The following is a 19,723-nucleotide window of genomic DNA, read 5'->3' as shown; positions in this document are numbered from 1 at the left end:
GTAACATAAGAATGTACTTTTTGTTAAACGATCCAGGGCACACTATTAAGACAGTGCCCTGTCCCAATCATAAACTATTCATCTCAGTGGAGTCTCCTCCTGATGCTGCTGGTCATTCCCACTTTGTCCTTCTGCCAAAGTTGATCAGATAATGAAAATGCATACATTGCCCAAGTACTTTTAACAAATTGTATACCTGTGACAATGTTCGTATGTCCTTTAAGGACCCAGGAACAGCAATTTAAAAAATAATAGATCACATGCAATCCTTCAAATAAAAATATTACCTATGAGTTTACCATTAATCATTGTTTATTAATGAGTTAATAATCAGCTTTTCTTTCACTGATCATCTTCATAATGATATGGTCAGTGACTTTGCCATCATTGCATTAAAGAGAACAACATTTGTAAAGAAAAGTATACAGCCAAAAACTTTAGCAGATATTGGATTCTGTTGCTTATCATTGACATATTTCAACTTCTCATTTACTTCATAAATATTTATATGGGGACATGACCATTTCTCTAACAAGCAGAATCAGTGGAGGTCACAGGTTGTTTGCATAACCTGATCAAATGTGTCATCGGAGAAACAATTGAAACTTTCCAGAAAAAACTTTTATGTACTAGTCACTGGGACCTGCTGCGCCTCAGTTTCAATTGCATGTCATCCAAGGTGGAACATGTCTTCAGAGTGTTTTGGATTTTCTTTTAGATTTTTGCTCTGAAATCTTACTAGTTTTCCTGTTTTCTCTTTAGTTTCCCTATATAGACATTTTCTTCATGTCTGAAGTTTTTTTAATCTATTGCATCACTGAATTGAGTGCAGTAGGCCTCTCTGTTTTGCTGAACTACATCAAATTAGGTCTAGGCCTCAATTAATTTTTTTTTCTCTCTCTCTCTCTAAGGCCATTTTTTGTGAAGAAAAATGTAAGCCTTGAAACTCACTTCTCCTATTTTTCTTTTTTTTTTACCTCTCCGATTCAGAAACATCCATCTGGAAACTGGTTCTGAACCCAAGAAAAACTCAAAGTCATGTTGAGTTCTGTTAATGGATCAGTCCCTTTCCAAATCACCATCAGTTGCTTTAATACCAATACAAGGGTAAGGCCCAAAATACTTGAGTGCTTTGAAAGGCTTGTAGGACATATTCAGCAGAAAAGTGTTGAGCCACAGGCAGAGATCTTGACAGTTCCCATCAACATAGAACTTGCAAACTCAAATATGCTAGGTCATTTACCGAAATTCATCCAGCATTCCTATGCTGGTCTGCAGCCTGCTCAGATTCCCTGGGTGATGCTACCAATTTCATGGACCCTGTCTACAAGAAAATCTATACTCTGATTTCATCACCTCTAAGGCAGACCTCCTGTTTCACATGTGAACAGATCACTGAGGAGTTTAACAGAACCATGTGGTGCCTCAGAATCTCTGAGTGAAAATGTCAGGTGTTGAAAACCTTGACTATATTAAGCGACACTTCTGTGCCTTTTTGGGTCTTGCCTTTCATGCTGTTCATGATGCAGAATGCATCAATGTCTGAATTAGCCTGTTTGAGGCAAGAACATGAAACACTGGCTATGAGACTTGATTCTAGGCAAATTTATTTGCCAGCTTGTGCTAGGTTCCCTTGAGGATCCCTTTCCATATTGGTTGATTTCTATACCTTCTCCAGTTAATCCATCTGAGGAATATGATGGCATATCTGCCGGAGGTGTAATCCCAAAGCTAAGAGCAGGTGGTGCATAGATTGGGCACGTATAGTGGGTTCTAACAAGAGCAGAGACAGGCATCATCCACTTACATTGATCACCCTCCTAAGACTTGGACGGGAAAAAAAAAAGAATTACAGGGCACACACTAAGGTAATGCGGAACCCAAACTTATAGACATGAAGGCGCCCACAGAAGCAGGGCAAGAGCACTGCAGGAAAATGTAAAAACATGAAAGTGCTGGCAAAAGCAGCACAGAAACCCTGCAGATGGATTAGAATATTAGATCAAGCAGGAACACAGAATACATGAAGAAACCTAGATCCAAACAGGAATTCTGGATACATGAAGCAATCTGTGACCAAACAATAACATCGAACGTAAGACCAAGTTTTAGAAAAGTGTATATTGGAAACCTGGAATCTGTATGTGTCCCGAGAGGAACAAGGTGGTGACAGTAGGAAGTGGGCCATGAAGCTGAGAAGACCAACCAGTGTGTCCAGGCAGGAACAAAAAGGCTGCTAGTAGGAAGTGTGAGCCATAGAGCTAGGAAGACTGAACAGATAGTCCAAGGGGGATCCACTGAGGCCCTCTGCTGGTGGGAGGCAAGAGATTCCCCTCAGGGCCTCACATTACCCTACTCTAAAAGGGCAGAATACAGATGCTGCCAAGGACATCAAGATCCCAGACCCACCTCAAGGAGGCAAAGTCCCATACCAAGATGGGGCAGAATCTGGGTCCAGACTTGGCTGACCTAAAGTTAGGGACAGCTGCAGTTGTTTTCTGGATCGGTTGCTTCTGGGGCATCTTGGGCCGGACCTGGCATAACTAACATGGCAGAAACTAGAATCACTGAGATGACTGAAATCAGAACCAAAGTTGTCAGGAACTGGAGTTGCTGAGACAGCTTGGACTGGACTCTCCGGTGCAGGAATTGGAGTCAGTGAGATAGCTAGGACCAGATTTGCCTTGAATAGAATCATGAGTGACCCAAAGCAGAGTCTGGTGCCAGAGCTGACACAAAGCTGGATTGGAGGCATGATACAGGATCTTTTCTTGAAATTCTGGTGGTAGGGGCATGTTCCTTCAGTATAGCCAAATGTACGTCTTTAAGGATGTCTACTTCAGCTTTCACAGGATCTACATTGTCTGGAGTAAATAGAACAGTTGGAGCTGGATTCACCAGTGCAGAAATTGGAGCTGTATGGACAGCTGACACTGGATTCACCAGTGTAGGAGCTGGTGGTGTATGGACAGCTAGCATTGGATTCACCAACGTAGGATCTGGAGCTAGAGATGTATGGTCAGCTAGCACTGGATTTGCCAGTGCAAGAACAAGAGCTGAAGTAGTAAGAGCAGCTGGCACTGTAATTCATCAGTGCATGAAAAGGCATTGGATTCACCCATGCAGGAGCTGGAGCAGTATGGACAGCCCATACTGGATTCACCAGTCTAATAACTGGAGCTAGTGCTGGAGTCAACATTGTAGATACTGAACGCTAGAGATGATGGGGCTTGAAGCCGTGACTCTGAGAAGTGTGGGCCGAAGACCTGCAATGGAACCACAGAGCTGTTAACTCGCAAAGAATAATTATCTAATGTACTTGAGAGTGGTATATATGCCTCCAGAGGTTCCCCTTTGGGCCAGCATCTAACTTGAGATCAAGATTTAAGAAGCTCCAGGAAAACACACCTTTGTGTCTAGACAGGAACAAGATGGCTGTCAACAGGAAGTGTGGGCCCTAGAGCTGAGAGGACTGAAAAGGTATTTCAAGGAGCCTACTTGAAGCCATCTGTTGGTAAGAACTGCCTGTCAGGTCTTACAAGGAACAGTAATCAGAGGGATCTCAAAACTCTATAAACTCTAATTTAGGTTCTACTCCTTTACCATCTGCAAATTGTTCTGTATCTAACCATTTTTTTTTCATCTTGTTTGTACAAAATATCTAGAGCCATCCTGTTTTATTTGCAGATATCAGAAGAAGCAGGGTACCACTTTTAGGCTTCCCGAAATATCTTGGTTCCTACAAGAAGCTGGTAACAGTGTCCATTCACCTTCCATTTTTAAATGCAATAACGAGGATTTAGGAACACTCTCTTAGCAAACATACATTTATTACACTAGTTTAATTAGAAAGTACATAGGAAATGCCACCATAGCAGGAATCTGAAGCTTGACCATCTTGGGAAGAGGTTTTACTAAAATACTATGCTATAAGCTTTCAGAGCTGAATACTAGGGCAATGTTTTGTATATCCTGAATACTGAACACCAAAAATTTGCTCAGTATGCCTATCAAGTCTAACAGAAGGAATTTCACTCCCTTGTGGTGAAAATATTAGTATGAGATACATCTAGTTCATTCTGCTTATGATGCATTTAAATTGCATCAAAAATTTATGCCATGGTCATTAATTCCTTCACGTCTGTTTAGCTATGTACATCTATTAGAGATTTGTGGCACAACAGTTTAGATAAAAGAATGCTTTTTAAGGAACAATAAACAAGCCAGGGAGGTTTCCTCTTTACAAGAGCAGTAATCAACCTCACAGGTAAATAAGCACCCCATCATTTGTTTAACAGTTTTCCATCTAATTGCTGCTCGTGATAGTTTGCATACATAACCTTTGGTAGATCTTCCATCTTGAGTCCAAGATTTCCAGCTTGCATCTGAATAGCCAATTATTTTTTCTACGGAAGCTTTGTAATAAAAATGTAATATCTTTTGTTCCTTGAAAATATTTATTTATTTATTTATTTAACAGTTTTTTATACCGACCTTCATAGTAAATAACCATATCGGATCGGTTAACATTTAAACAGGGGGTATAACTGAAGGAAACAATTCAGGTAAAACAATAGATAACAATAGATATGAATAAGTCAAAGTTACAATCAACTGGAATCGAGAACTTGGAAGCTTATAATAAGCTGGAAGGAAGATGAAGGTAAGTAATAATAATAAATGAATACGATAGTGAGAACGGGTTAAAGCTTGAAGGTGCTTTAACCTGGAGGAGTCAGAGTCCATAGTTCATGGAGATAAGTGTCTAAAGGCCGGGTGAAAGTGGAAGGCCATTAGTGATTGTCTGGTGGATCGGAGAAGGCTTGGTGGAAGAGCCACGTCTTGAGTCTTTTTCTGAAAGTTAAGAGGCAGGGTTCCAATCTGAGGTTTGAAGGGATGTTATTCCAAATTGATGGGCCTGCTATCGAAAAAGCTCTGTCTTTGGTCGTAGAGAGGCGTGTGGCTTTAGTAGGAGGAAATTGTAGAGTGCCTTTGTGAACATCTCTCGTTGGTCTGTTAGAGGAGTGGAGTTTGAATGGGATATCTGAGAATGTTTGGCCATCTTACAGTATTCAGTCACATAGCAAGTATTGAAACGGCTCATAGCAAGTATTGAAACGGCTCAAATAATTAAATGCAAATGTAATGTCTGATCTAGCTGCCTGAACAAGATACACCAAACTTACAATAAGCCTCTGATATGGAACATCTGGATGATCTAGTCATTGTGGATCTTCATTTTCTTTATGGTTTAACATCTCTACACAAAGGGGTAGATTTTCAAAGGGGTGCGCGCGCAAGCCCCAGGACGCGCATAAGTCCCGGGGCTTGCATGGAGGGGCGTGTCGGGGGCGTGCTGCGAGTGATGCGGCGTTTCGGGCGCAGGCTGCGAGTGATGCGGCGTTTCGGGGGCGGGCCCGGGGGCGTGGCGCCGGCCCGGGGGCGTGGTCGAGGCCTCCGGACCAGCCCCTGGGTCGGGTGATGGCGCACCAGCAGCCCGCTGGCGCGCGCAGATTTACACCTGCTTTCCGCAGGCGTAAATCTGCCAACAAAGGTAGGGGGGGTTTAGATAGGGCCGGGGCGGGGGGGGGGTGGGTTAGGTAGGGGAAGGGAGGGGAAGGTGAGGGGAGGCGGAAGGAAAGTTCCCTCCGAGGCCGCTCCTTCCATTGCAGCCACTATGTTGTTGGCCCTGTTGTAGGGAGATAAGATATAGCTGGAGTTGTATCTAGTAAAGCCACTATAAATTCTAGTTGAGGTGTTGGACTCAGATTGAATTTGATCTGGTGAACTGATTATGAGTCTTAGTAGCTACAGTATCCAGATGGTGCTCTGCATGGAAGTTTTTGCTCCTATCTGAAATGTAGGGGGAAGGTGAGGGGAGGCGGAAGGAAAGTTCCCTCCGAGGCCGCTCCTTCCATTGCAGCCACTATGTTGTTGGCCCTGTTGTAGGGAGATAAGATATAGCTGGAGTTGTATCTAGTAAAGCCACTATAAATTCTAGTTGAGGTGTTGGACTCAGATTGGATTTGATCTGGTGAACTGATTATGAGTCTTAGTAGCTACAGTATCCAGATGGTGCTCTGCATGGAAGTTTTTGCTCCTATCTGAAATGTAGGGGGAAGGTGAGGGGAGGCGGAAGGAAAGTTCCCTCCGAGGCCGCTCCTTCCATTGCAGCCACTATGTTGTTGGCCCTGTTGTAGGGAGATAAGATATAGCTGGAGTTGTATCTAGTAAAACCACTATAAATTCTAGTTGAGGTGTTGGACTCAGATTGGATTTGATCTGGTGAACTGATTATGAGTCTTAGTAGCTACAGTATCCAGATGGTGCTCTGCATGGTATTTTTTGCTCCTATCTGAAATGTATTCTTGATCACACAACTGTGCAAGTAAGAAATACATGAACCTACAATTTGGGGTAGATTTTATAAATGTACTTTTGTTCGTGCACCAGGTGCGAACAAAAGTACGCTGGATTTTATAAGATACGCGTGTAGCCGCGCGTATCTTATAAAATCCGGGGTCGGCGCATGCAAGGAGGTGCACATTTGTGCAACCTGCATGCGCCGAGCCCAGCGCGCGCTGCCTGTTCCCTCGAGGCCGCTCCTCAACTAGAATTTATAGTGGCTTTACTAGATACAACTCCAGCTATATCTTATCTCCCTACACATAGTGACTGCAATGGAAGGAGTAATTAAATGTCCATTTGGAACCAAACTACTCGGGGGATTTCAGGAAAGCATCTGTCACAGGAAGCTCATAGAATCCCTGTTCTGGTAACTCAACTAATCCTATTTGATCTTGTGTTTATCATTCGAAATACCTGATCACTAAATTTTCTTAACTTGGTTGATGAGCTCACTCACAAGGGTTTCATACCCAGGGATCATAGTTCTTCCAGGAGAAGTTACACATCAACCTCCTAGAGCTATGGACAGTTCTGAATGCTCTAAAGTAGGATATACACAGGTTTGTGTCTACTGCTTCCGCTACATGCACATTTATCTCATGCATATTTATTGTGGATATCTTGAAAACATGACTGGCTGAGGATCCCCAGTACAGGTTTAGGAACTGCTGCTCTAAAGACATTAAAATATCAGATGGGCAACTGAATAGTTCTAGTTCAAACAGTCAAGTGGCCATGTTCTACCTGAAGAAGCAAGGGAGGGTTAGGTTCTGTTATCTTGTTTTGGGATACTGTCAGGCAGTAAAACTGGTTCATGGGATGATTCTAAAAATCAATTACTTGGTAGAAGAGAGAATATCCTGGAAGACTGCTCAGTTGACAACTGATGCCCCCACAATTCATTCATTCATTCATTCATTCATTCATTCATTCATTCATTTGTTCTACAGTTTCTCAAGGTAGCACAGAGCAGATTACATTAAAAAGTTCAATGTACATACACACAACAAAATAAAATAAAAATAATTAATTCCCCAAACTCATCACTCTACCAAGAGATTAGACCTCAAAGATAACAATTAAGTTTGTCATAGATGGGACTTCTATTACTCACCTAACCAACATACAATTAGATTACCAAGGACTAAACAATGTTAATTCAAAGAGGTCAAAACTAGAGGAGAAAGTTTAAAATATTCTAAGAACAGATATACACTTACAAGCGAACTGGCAAAACGAAAGAACCCATTGTCATTTTATGTCTTAGTGAACTTCTAATTTAGATGAATAAAAAATGTGGCAACATGAGCCTTGGTTCCTGCAGCCAACCAGGATCTTTCTTTAGTGCAGTATACCCAGCAGTGGATCTATTTTCAACAGCCTGGAATAAGAAGATACCAGTCGTCTAGTCTAGGAACAGGTCAGAAGGCAGACGAGCAGCAGATACCTTCTCCCTTCATTAAAAGGCAGGTCTTCTGTAAGTCTGTCTTCCCATACCTCTAGAGCCAAAGCCTTGATAACACAGAGAACAGACCAAGAAACTATGCTACTGGCTCTCCTGGCTGAGACAGATTTGGTTTCCACTTATTTAGGACGTAATACTAAGGAAAACAGGTTGGGAAACTCTCCAACTCTGTTCAAGCAGAGCTAAAGATTATTGTTGCTTTCCAACAGCCAGTCTCTGATCCTTTCAGCCTGAATGTTGAGGAAGATGTAATATATAATGTTTCTCTGATAAGGTGTCTCAAGGAAGTCTTGTGATTTTCAGTACTTTGGTTTAAGGGCGAATCCCTAGATCCCTTTTCTTGTCAAAAAACTGCTTCAGTACCTTCTACCCCCTTTCAGAGTCTAGATTTCACTTTAGTGTAGTTGGTACTTATTGCAACATGTATAAAGAATCACTATTTCTGTACAGTCTCTAGATGTAAAATTGATGTGGGAAGCTTCAATTGAAGCTTCCCACAGTGTTTATGGTTCTTACACAGCCAATGAATGCACTCTTTGAGCCTCTGGATTCTTGTGAACTCAAGAACCTGACCTGGAAGGTCACATTTTTTTGTGGTGAGTTCCATGCCATAGTTTGTCTATCTATCTATCCAGCTATCTATAGATATGTATATTTATAGATATATATAGATAGTATATTAGAACAAGGCTTTAGACAAAAAATAATACATGGGTACCTAAAATAGAATATCCAACAATAAACCCTATAAAAAAGTAAGTAATGCACCAATATATTAGTTAATTTGAAAAATACTTGTTATTGCAAACTTTATTACACACTATCAAAACATCAAAAAATATCAAATGATAAAATGACACAACAGCACAAACATATGTTGATTGCAAAACCTAATTAATGATTCCTCATTTACACCACTTCTAAAATCTCTTCAGTATTATACATTTATAGCATGTATAGAAACCAACATTGCCAGAGTATATACAAATTGCTTTCAATGAAACAGCTTCAATAAGGTTAGACTTCAAAAAGTTACTTTGTAAAAGGCACCTTCATTCAAAAGGATACAATTAAACCACAGTCCACAAGAAAAGGATACTTTATGAATATTGCATAGAAGTATATTATAGAGTTTCTCTGTCATTTCATGTAGATTCCACAGATGTTTCTGTGTCCTGAATTGACTCTGTCCCGATGGGGTTTTTTTTGCTTGTTTTTTAGCAATATCCTGTGTAATCTCTGTCCCGATTTTTCTATAATCCTATATTCACTCTGTCCCTACAAAGGCCTCTGTTTCGCTGATCAGTCTTCTTCAGGGGAATAATGGTTCACAGCTATTCCTGTGATAGTTCCCTGGACTGTATTTAGTGAAGAGAAATCAATCTCTTATTTTGCTTTGTGCATCGATTTTTCAATCCAGTGTCTCATATGTCACCTGTTAATTAGCAGTTTTCATGAATTCAGCATAACCATGTGTAAACTTCTAATGCCTTCTCAGCGCATTGAGAAACTTTCTTTGTTTAATCAGAGCTGCACCCATAGCAGAACTGAATGCATCTTTTCAGTTGCAAAGTAAGATATTGGTGGCGTTATTTTTGGATATTATCTCTCTCTTTCTCTCTCTCTCTATATATAGAGTGTGTGTGTGTGTATGTATATATATATATATATATATGTATGTATGTATAATACTTGATTTCTTCATAATAAAGTGCTTCACATATATCTTAAGTTACTGTCTACTGTGGTGCTGGACTTCCACTTTAATCAGTCAATTGTCCTGCCAACATTTATCCCTAGGCAACATATTCATAAAGGTAAAAGGATGCTTCATTAACATCCCTACCAAACCAAGTCAGACCAATGGCTTATTCCTCCCCGTCCCCACCAGCAGAGGGAGCCAGAGAAAAACTTTCTAAACAGACTTTACTCCCTATGTAGACTGGAGCAGCAAGATATTTAGCCAGTATTTCTCTATCTCGAGCAGTCCCTTGGAATAGCAGGAGGAGTTAGGCCAAGGGTTCAGAGGATCCATTTGAGATACCACTTTCCCTAGAAAGAGGTCTTTAGCTGTGGCCTTGGGGGGGGCTTCTGGATGATGTCCTCTTGATTGTTCTCTTCCTCATAGGGAAACCAACCCAGAAAGAGGTTAGGTCTTCATATAGACTCAGATGACCCAGTGGGGCTCGGTGGTCTGGTCCAAAAGCAATGAAAAGAAAAGACCTGGTGAGAACATCAGCACTTTCTTGCAGAGAGTAATCGCTGAGGGTCAGAGGAGCCAATATTACAGGTCTCTAGCAGGTATGTAAAGTCTCCCCCTCTAAGTTATGTCAGCCGAGAAAGGGAGGAAGTGTGCCAGATGCCAGTCTCAAAGGATACTGTAGGAGGGGAAGCAGCAGAGGGCTCAGGGAGGAAATAGTGCACTGGCCCCCACCTGTGGCTGTTTGTATGGAAGCCAAGTCAGAAGAGTTGGTCAGCCTCAGACAAGTTTAGTGGAGTTGTTGCAGATGATTTCCTCTCAGTACTTGGAATACTTAGGAACTTGATTCGACCCTTGAACAGAAAAGCTTTTCTTACTGATGATCATATGATCAAACTGCACAGTCTATTGCAGGAGGAGTATCCATGGATGTCTGTAACTTCAGATGTTAGGTTCCATGCCAACTTGCTTAAAAGTGGTGCTATGGGCTTGAGCTCACGTGAGGCCACTTCCTGGGGCGCTGTTGTCAGGATGGGCTCCTTAATTGAAGAGTTTTTGAGATTCATATCCATTTCAATCCGTTTGGAGTAATCACTCAAGGATTGCATATACAAAGGAATAGAGTTAGATCCTCCCAAATGGTTTGTGGTCACCACAGATGCGCAAGCCTGTGGGGGCACATTGAATGAATCAGGTAGCCCAAGGGCTGTGGTCATGGAGGGAAGAGGGCTGGTTAATTAGTCAACTGGAAACCAGGGCAGTTCAACTAGCTCTTATTCCGTTCTTACTGGTGATTCAGAGAAAGGTGGTAAGGATAATGTCTGACAGCACCACAGCTGCAGTGTATGTCAACAGACAGGGGGACCCCAAAAATCATTAGGTTGCCTAGAAGACAGCTCTGTTGATGGATTTGGCAGAAATACATCTTTCAGTCATTTTGGCAGCTCACATAGCAGGACTGAGCAGTGTTCAAGAGGATTACCTAAATTAGCATTCTCTAGACCAGCGGTTCTCAAGCAGTGTGTCGCTACATTTCCCGGTCCCCCGCTGGCCCAGAGCTGCTCCCCCTGCCCCAGCGAAATAGGAATTCATCCTCTGCCTAGGCTTAAAATGCTGATAGCCCGGGTGGAATGCAGCAGGAGAGCTGGAATCAGCGGCACCAGCATGGTCTCTTCTTCCTGCGCGCGCGGCCACTGCATTCCACTTCCTCTTCTGGACCATGGGGGGCAGGAAGAAGAGACCATGCTAGTGCTAGCAGTGTGACCCGAAGAAGAAAGGCGTGGCCTTAAGAATGAGCAGCGCGGCACAGAGCACAAGAGGAGCAACGTCAGCCCCCGCGGCCGATGGGAGTCCTTTCTCAAGGCTTCGAGGCCTAGAAGTGGAGGAGGCTGCTGCTGCCACTAGTTAGGTGGGGGAGAGAGTGAGCAAGCATGCATGCATATGTGTTTGAGATTGTGTGTGTGTGTGTGAGTGAGAGAGAGACAGCATGTATGTAAGTGAGTGACTGAGAGCCTGTATGTGTAAGTGTGTGACTGAAAACCTGTTTGTGTAAAAGAGAGTATGTATGTGTGATTGAGATCCTTTGTGTGTGAGAGAGCATGAATGTAAGTGTATGACTGAGAACCTGTATGTGTAAGTGAGAGAGATCATGTGTATGTATGATTAAGCGCAAAAAATTAAAGATCCAGGTATCGCTAGGAACAAATAAATAGCAATAAATAGCAAAATATATTAAATCCAGCTAAGAAAATATGAGAGGGTAAATTATATTTTTTTAACTTTATAGTGACCTCATATATCATTTACCCTCTCATATTTTCTTAGCTGGATTTAATATATTTTGCTGTTTATTGCTATTTATTTGTTCCTAGCGAAACCTGGATCTTTAATTTTCTGTGCTTAATCATACATACACATGATCTCTCTCATTTACACATACAGGTTCTCAGTCATACACTTACATTCATGCTCTCTCACACACAAAGGATCTCAATCACACATACATACTCTCTTTTACACAAACAGGTTTTCAATCACACACTTACACATAGAAATGACGGCAGAAGAAGACCAAACGGCCCATCCGGTCTGCCCAGCAAGCTACGCACTTTATCCATTTTTATTTCCCTTTTTCTCTCTCCCACCTGTTACTATTGGCTTCCAGTACCCTCCAGCCCTAATTCCCCTCCACCCCACCACCAATTTAGAGAGCAGCGCCGTATCTGCATCCAAGTGACATCCAGCTCAATTAGGGGTAGCAACTGCTGTAACAAGCAGGCCACACCCTTGCCCCATACTCTTACCCACCCCTGTTGTTATTTTTTGTTTTTTTAATTTTTTTTTTGGAGATAGCAGCCCTCCATCCTTCCGCTCCGTGAAGGTGGAACAATAACTACTGGCCACTGGCATCCCGCTCCGTGAATGCCTCTGTGGCTACTGCCGCTCCGTGCAGTGTTTGAATGCCTCTGTGGCATTCAAACACTGCACGGGCTCTCAATTAAGCTCTAGAAGGCGCTAGGGCTTTTTTAAAAAAACTTAAAATTAAAAAAGCCCTAGCGCCTTCTAGAGCTTAATTTAAGAAGCTTGTAGCCTCTAGTGACACTATATGAGGTCACTATAAAGTTAAAAATTATAATTTACACTCATATTTTTATAGCTGGATTTAATATATTTTGCTATGTATGATTAAGAGCATGTGTGTTTGTGTGTGACTGAGAGCCTGTGTAGGTGAGAGAGTATCTGATCTAGAGCCTGTGTGTAAGTGAGCGAGAGAGAGCATGTTTGTAAATGTGTGAATCAGAATCTGTGTGTGTGAGTGAAAGACAGATCATGTATGTAAGGGTGTGATTGAAAGCCTGTGTGTGTGTATGTGTGAAAAGAAAACATGTGTCTAAATGTGTGATTAAGAGCGTATATAAGTGAGAGAGAAAAAGCATGTGTAAATGTGCGTGATTGAGAGCCAGTGTGAGAGAGAGAGGAGAAAGTTTCAGCAAACCATCCCTCCTCCTCCTAACTCAAAACAATCTTACGGCACCTGGATATCAAACGTTCCTAGGTATGCAGAGCAAAGCATTTTTTTTAATCATTATTTTTCATTATTGGGTCTTTGTGCCTGCTATTTGGAAATATTTTATTGGTCTCTAGAAATTTTTGGTATGAGTTTTTAATTATTGGATATTTCATTCATCAGCTGGTTTTACTGATATTGATTTTATATTTCTTGATTTGTTTTATGACACTGGTAATGTTTCTCGTTTTTCTTTGTTACACTGCACTCAGAGTCTCTGGCTTGTTGCGGTTTCCAGTTCAGTTTTCATTGGCATGTTTCTATTTATACTTTATGGTCTCTTTATTCTTTGTTAGGTGAGGATCTGAATGTGTGACTGAGGTGAGGTATTCTTCTGGCGTGTAGTTTCTGTGTAGGACTCTATAGCAGCCTGGCTTGGTCCATTTTCCTAATAGGAGGAGTATTGGAGTTTTACGGCCTGGTGTAATATTTTCAGTTTTGCCTTGTAAGTTTGAGTGCTGGAAACTGGCGCTGTTTTGGTATGGGATGTTTATGCAGTTTCTGTTCAGACAGAGTACTTATCTTTCCCTTGTGTCATTCTTAACAATAAAATAATATTGGGCATTTATTTTTTATTTCCGCCATGAATTGTAATGAGCAGTGTGTCACAGATATGAGCGTGGTCTGTCAGGTGTGTCACGATGGGAAAAAGGTTGAGAACCTCTGCTCTAGACCCAGGAGAATGGGTGTTAGAAGAATGAGCCTTCAAGCTCATTGTACAGAGGTGGGATGTTTCCAAGATGAATCTGATGTCCTCTGCAAGCAATACTAAGGTTTCCCTATTTTTTAACAGGGGACGGGCCAAGGCGGTCTAGGGAAATAGATATTTTGATGCAGGAATGGCCATCAGAAGGTATTCTGTATGTGTTCCTGCTGTGGCCTTCAGTGGGCAGAATGGTAAAGAGGATAATGGGTCATCCAGGTCTGGTAATTCTGATAGCTCAAATTGGGTGAGGTGCCTGTGGTACACCAATTTGATGAATATGAGGACAGGTAGGCTGCTACAATTTCCATTAGACAGGGAATTGTTACATCAAGGGCCTATCTGCATGGACATTCCAGCTTGGTTCTCGCTTACAATCTGGCTCTTGAGAGGGCAAGTCTGAAGAAGAGGGGGTGCTTCTCAATGATTGCGATGCTTTTGAAGGTCTGTACGAATTCTGTCTCTTTAGCTTACATTTATTGCATGGTGTCTAAAGGGTCAGGTGTGTCCCAGGCAAGCATCAGAAGTTTTGTCCTTTCTTCAACTATGATGCCTTTATCTTTTTCCTGAGTGGAAGCTCCTAATATGGAACCTAACATCGTGTAACTACAGCAAGGGTTATTTTTCCCTATACGTAACACCTTGCACTTGTCCACATTAAATTTCATCTGCCATTTGGATGCCCAATTTTCCAGTCTCACAAGGTCTTCCTGCAATTTATCACAATCTGCTTGTGATTTAACTACTCTGAATAATTTTGTATCATCCGCAGATTTGATAACCTTGCTCGTCGTATTCCTTTCCAGATCATATATATATATATATATATATATATATTGAAAGGCACCCGTCCAAGTACAGATCCCTGAGGCACTCCATTGTTTACCCTTTTCCACTGAGAAAATTGACCATTTAATCCTACTCTCTGTTTCCTGTCTTTTAACTAGTTTGTATTCCATAAAAGGACATTGCCTCCTATCCCATGACTTTTTAGTTTTCTTAGAAGCCTCTCATGAGGGACTTTGTCAAACGCCTTCTGAATATCCAAATACACTACATTTTGACCAAGTGGATGGTAAAACACCCCCATTACTATTTTATTCCATTTTGTTTCCTGCAGAACTATTATCCTATTTAACTTAATGCTCTTTTTAACATATAGTGCCACTCCTTCACCAATTTGATCCATCCTATCATTTCGATATAATTTGTACCCTGGTATTTCAGCGTCCCATTGGTTATCCTCCTTCCACCAGGTCTCTGAGATGCCAATTAGATTTACCTCTTCATCCAGTGCTATGCATTCTAATTCTCCCATCATATTTTTTAGGCTTCTAGCATTTGTATATATGGACATTTCAAAGTATACTTCCTGTTTGTATTTATAACCTGCTCATCAGTTGACAAGGGTAATTTGGAATCTTTCTGCACTTTACTTAAAGGTACCTGGTCCCCTTGGCCATTTATTGCAACCTCTCTGCTGAGATGCCCTATTTTCCCTTTTTCTTGGTATCTTTCAAAGATACATCATTCCGAACCATACACTTGTGAACGACTATCGGCTTTTTCCTATCATCTAGTTTAAAAGCTGCACTATCTCCTTTTTAAAGGTTAGTGCCAGCAGCCTGGCTCCACTCTGGTTAAGGTGGAGCCCATCCTTTCAGAAAAGACCCCCTTTCCCCAAAATGAAGGCCAGTTCCTAACAAATCTAAAACCCTCTTCCTTGCACCATCATCTCATCCACGCATTGAGTCCTTGAAGCTCTAGTGTCCTGCATGTGGAAAGAGGAACATTTCTGAGAATTCTACCTTGGAGATTCTGGATTTCAGCTTTCTATCTAAAACCCTAAATTTGGCTTCCAGAACCTTTTATGTATTTTATGTTTTTGTATTTTACATATTTATATTGTATAGATTGTTTTTAATTATTTAAGATGTATTTTTTATATGTTACTATTTATGTTATAATTGTATGAATGATTTGCTTGTTATCTGCTTTGAACACTTGGATATGCGCAGAATACAAGTTTTTTAAGGAAAATAAATTAGGGAATAACAGACTGGTCTGGTAGAATTAAAGAAAAGGAAATGAATGGTAAGCATAAATTTCACCATTCCCAAGAAGAAAGCTGTCATCTTCTACCTCTAACAGATTCAAGCTCAAAGAAAACCCACTTAGCTTTTTGTTTCTTTTGACCCCAGTAGATCCGAAATTGTTGTCAATTTCTAATTTGGTTGCAGTTTTCTGCTGCTTTTGTTATGTCTTTAGAAGAGCAAATTAAAGACCATAGCAGGAATGGTTGCCCTTCTAGAAGGTAATTTTTAAAGACAGAAATGGTCCTTCAGAAAATTATATAACTGATACATGCATAAAATTACAAGCATGCATACGGTGTATGCATACTTTTGCGATTATAGGGAGAGGAGTTTCAGGAGGTGGAGTCTGGATGGAGTTGGGACTTACAGGCATACATTTTGATTTTAAATGCATATAAATTCTCTTGGCAAAACCATTGCACCAAACAGCATATGTAATTGTGTGCAAATGTTTCTGGGAAAACTTTCAAAGTGGAGTGTTCACATACAATTTGAAAATTGTTATAACTTATGCGCAGTATTATAAAAGTATCCCCTAATGTCTACCTTCATTGAGAAGATTTGCAAGTTCTGTTCACACATTCATAGTCAAATAATTTCTGGGCACAGCCTCTCAACAGAATAGTAGGTTTGTATTGTGTTCCAAAATCTTTTTAAGGGATAGAGCCTAACTCCATCCTTTCTATACCCAAAATTGGAAAAAAAAAAAAAAGGGTTCATCTTCCCTATTTCAAAAAAAGGTTTTGAGTTATCCAGCTACTGACTTTTGAATATTGGGGGCACTTAATGCAGCTAAATTTTATCCAGATAACTTGGGGGCTTTTTGTGGCAAAGTTATCATGTTAACTTACTAATTTTCAACTGTATTTAGCTAAACTAGCTGGATAACCTTGGTCCTACCTTAATGCAGTCCTAAAATTATTCAGCCTTGTGCAACAGGGTAACTTTAGATTTATCTAGCTGTGTTAAAAAAGAGGTAATCCCGACAGAAGAGGGGTATACAAAGTACTGGGTGGAGGAGAGATGGGGACATTACCGTTACCATTTGCTAAACTAGAGAAGGGGTGGGGGAAGCTGCCCTACTGAGCTCTACAACAATTACTTTTTAAGTGGTTTGGTGGGAATGGGTATGCTTGGTTTGGCAGGGCCTGTTTAGAAAATATTGGCTGGGAATCAGGCCACAGGCTCACACCTGACTTGTTTTTTTTTTTTTAAAAACTGCCATTTAACCAGTTATATTCTTTTGTATAAAGCTGGTTAAGTCTAAAGTTATCTGACTACCTTTAGTCCGATAACTTTAAATCTAACTAGCAGTATTCAAAAGAAGTCTGATTAGGTTTAAAGTTATCTGGCTAAAGTTAGCCAGATAATATTATTCAGGGATATTCAGAGGGATATTTATCGCACTGAATATCCTTGTAAGTTATCTGATTAACTTTAGTCAGATAAGTTATCGGTTTGAGCCTTTGTTGAATATTGGTCTCATAGTATCTCAAAAGAGAAAAAAGAGTTTTCCCAACAAAAATATTTGCTGCCTATTGCCGATTCCTTTTATAGTTTTTCCTTTTTTGAAGATAGATCTTACTGCATTTCGTATACAACTCCCCTATCTCTGTGTTTCTGCTTCACCATTCTTCATCTAGTAAATATTAGTGCTGCTTTGCTGTCATCCATTAACTTCTGCTGGAACCATCCAGTAAATTCTGGAAGGCTCCCCTGGTGTCGGCAGGCTTCTGTCTTGTTCCATAATTAATTTTTTGTTAAGCGAAGAAGAAAATGATCTTTTATTTATTTCATTTAAGGATGAAAATTATTTGTGTTTTTGACATTTCAGAGTAATTGTGGAGAGAAGATCAGAATCCGTCGTGTGCTGATGAACTCCCCTCAGATTATCACCATTGGCTTGGTATGGGACTCTGACCACTCTGATTTGGCTGAAGATGTCATTCACAGTCTGGGCACCTGCCTTAAATTGGGAGATGTGAGTATTCACTATGGTTTTGCAGCCAATATCGGAAAATCTTACTGATCTATGGTTGGCAAATGGTCAAAGAACACAATCTATGGACCCAAATAGCTTTAGGAAATCCAGAAAAATTCCAAGTTCTGTAGCCCAACCTTTGTTAATTGTGCTGTTGGGCAAGAAATATAAATTAAACATTTACCCACAGACCCAGTAAATAACACTATTTCTGATGCCTATATGGACATTTTATGTTATGAAATAAAAGGGGAAAAAAAAAGCCAAGTTTAGGGGTAGAGCTTGTGTTGCTTATTTGATTCAGCAAGATTTTCAGCAGTAATTACAGAACAAACATTGGGTGGTGTTGCTTTGTAAGCTATTTTATTGCACTGATGGATAAGCACGAGCTCATGAAAGTTCAAACAAGTTACCTCTGTACACTGGTCAAGTAACCACAACCCCATGGATTTTTCATATGCATAGAAGCCTTTAGGACTTCCTGCTCCATTCATTCTGCTATTTTAAAGGGACATGTATGGTGGCAGCAGTAAGATGAAACCTTCATATATGGCAGCAGTAGTGGGAATCCAAATCAGACTCTAGACCAGGGATGGCGAACTCCAGTCCTCGAGTGCCGCAAACAGGCCAGGTTTTCAGGATATCCACAATGAGCACGCATGAGAAAGATGTGCCTCCAGCGGAAGCAGTGCATGCAGATCTTTCTCATGCATATTCATTGTGGATATCCAGAAAACCTGGCTTGTTTGCGGCACTCGAGGACTGGAGTTCGCCATCCCTCCTCTAGACAGAGGATCTTATTTACTTATTCATTATTCTTTGTCATGATTCTCCATCTTTTATGTTCTGCAAGGTGGGTTACAATGGAGATTATCAGAAAAAATGGGGTTTTCCTCTTGAACAGGAAGATGTGATAGGCTGAAATAATAAATGGATAGAAATTAAGAACCTGGCAGAAATAGATAAGGTTTTTCTACCAGCATATCTAAGGGAGCTGCTCCTTTAGCTCAGCAGCAGTCTCTGGTTGGGAGCCAGAAATTTGTAGTTTCAAATCCCAGAATCCTCAATTGGAAAATCAGCATGTGGTACTGTAGCGTACATAGCAAGTCTGGTGCCTTCATGAATGGTTGCAATGGTAAGCGTGGAACCTTTACATGTTCTTTTCACAAATCCTTGAGCCTTCAGCTCTGGATTGATTACAGGTGGAAAATCAAGATTAAATAAATACATGAAATGATTTTACAGCCTTTATAAATTATTTCTTGTCAGCCAGGTGTTTTCCTATAATGACTAAAGAGTTTTACTAAAACAAACTGAATTTTCCTTCGTGGAACCCAGTTAGCTGTTAGTTACAGGCACAGTCAGCTCTGACTGTCAACATCACATATTCATGGCTGCCTCTTTTATGGTATGTTGCTAAGACAGCACTGCAGAGAAATAGGAAGCCCCCATTAACTGGCAGTTAGCAAGGACTCTAACTGGCAGTTGACTGTGCCATGCAAAGCTTTTGTAGCCTTTTGAAATATCTTTTTTTTTAACTGAAGTTGAAACATATTTCTAGGCAACACTTAGTTGTCAAGCTGTAGGGACAGGAGGAGAAGAAGGAAAGGTGAGATATCTTTTAAAAATAAATTACTTGAAAATACTTGCCTCTGAACTATTCTTTCTGAGAGTAAGATCTTCACAGGGAAAAGAGGCTCCCTCACAACTATGTCATCTACTGCCATAAACTTCAATGGCATCATCCTATTAATTGCCAGTGATCCTATTGTGAGTATTGCAAATTGCATTAATCTTGCCCAT

General features: G+C 40.7%; 1 protein-coding gene across 14 annotated transcripts in view; it reads left to right on the top strand.

The window, feature by feature from the left end:
- Positions 1-19,723, top strand: part of USP54 (ubiquitin specific peptidase 54) — a 533,711-nt gene that overhangs the window by 313,866 nt on the left and 200,122 nt on the right. For all 14 annotated transcript variants that reach the window (XM_029608960.1, XM_029608959.1, XM_029608954.1 and 11 more), the window contains one exon: positions 17,774-17,920. In XM_029608960.1, coding sequence (XP_029464820.1) covers positions 17,774-17,920 — 147 coding nt within the window. The remainder of the gene's footprint in view (positions 1-17,773; positions 17,921-19,723) is intronic.

Source organism: Rhinatrema bivittatum, chromosome 7 (genome assembly GCF_901001135.1).
Source record: "Rhinatrema bivittatum chromosome 7, aRhiBiv1.1, whole genome shotgun sequence".
Lineage (NCBI taxonomy): Eukaryota > Metazoa > Chordata > Amphibia > Gymnophiona > Rhinatrematidae > Rhinatrema > Rhinatrema bivittatum.
The sequence above is the reverse complement of the archived record's forward strand: the minus strand, read 5'-3'. Positions and strand labels throughout refer to the sequence as shown.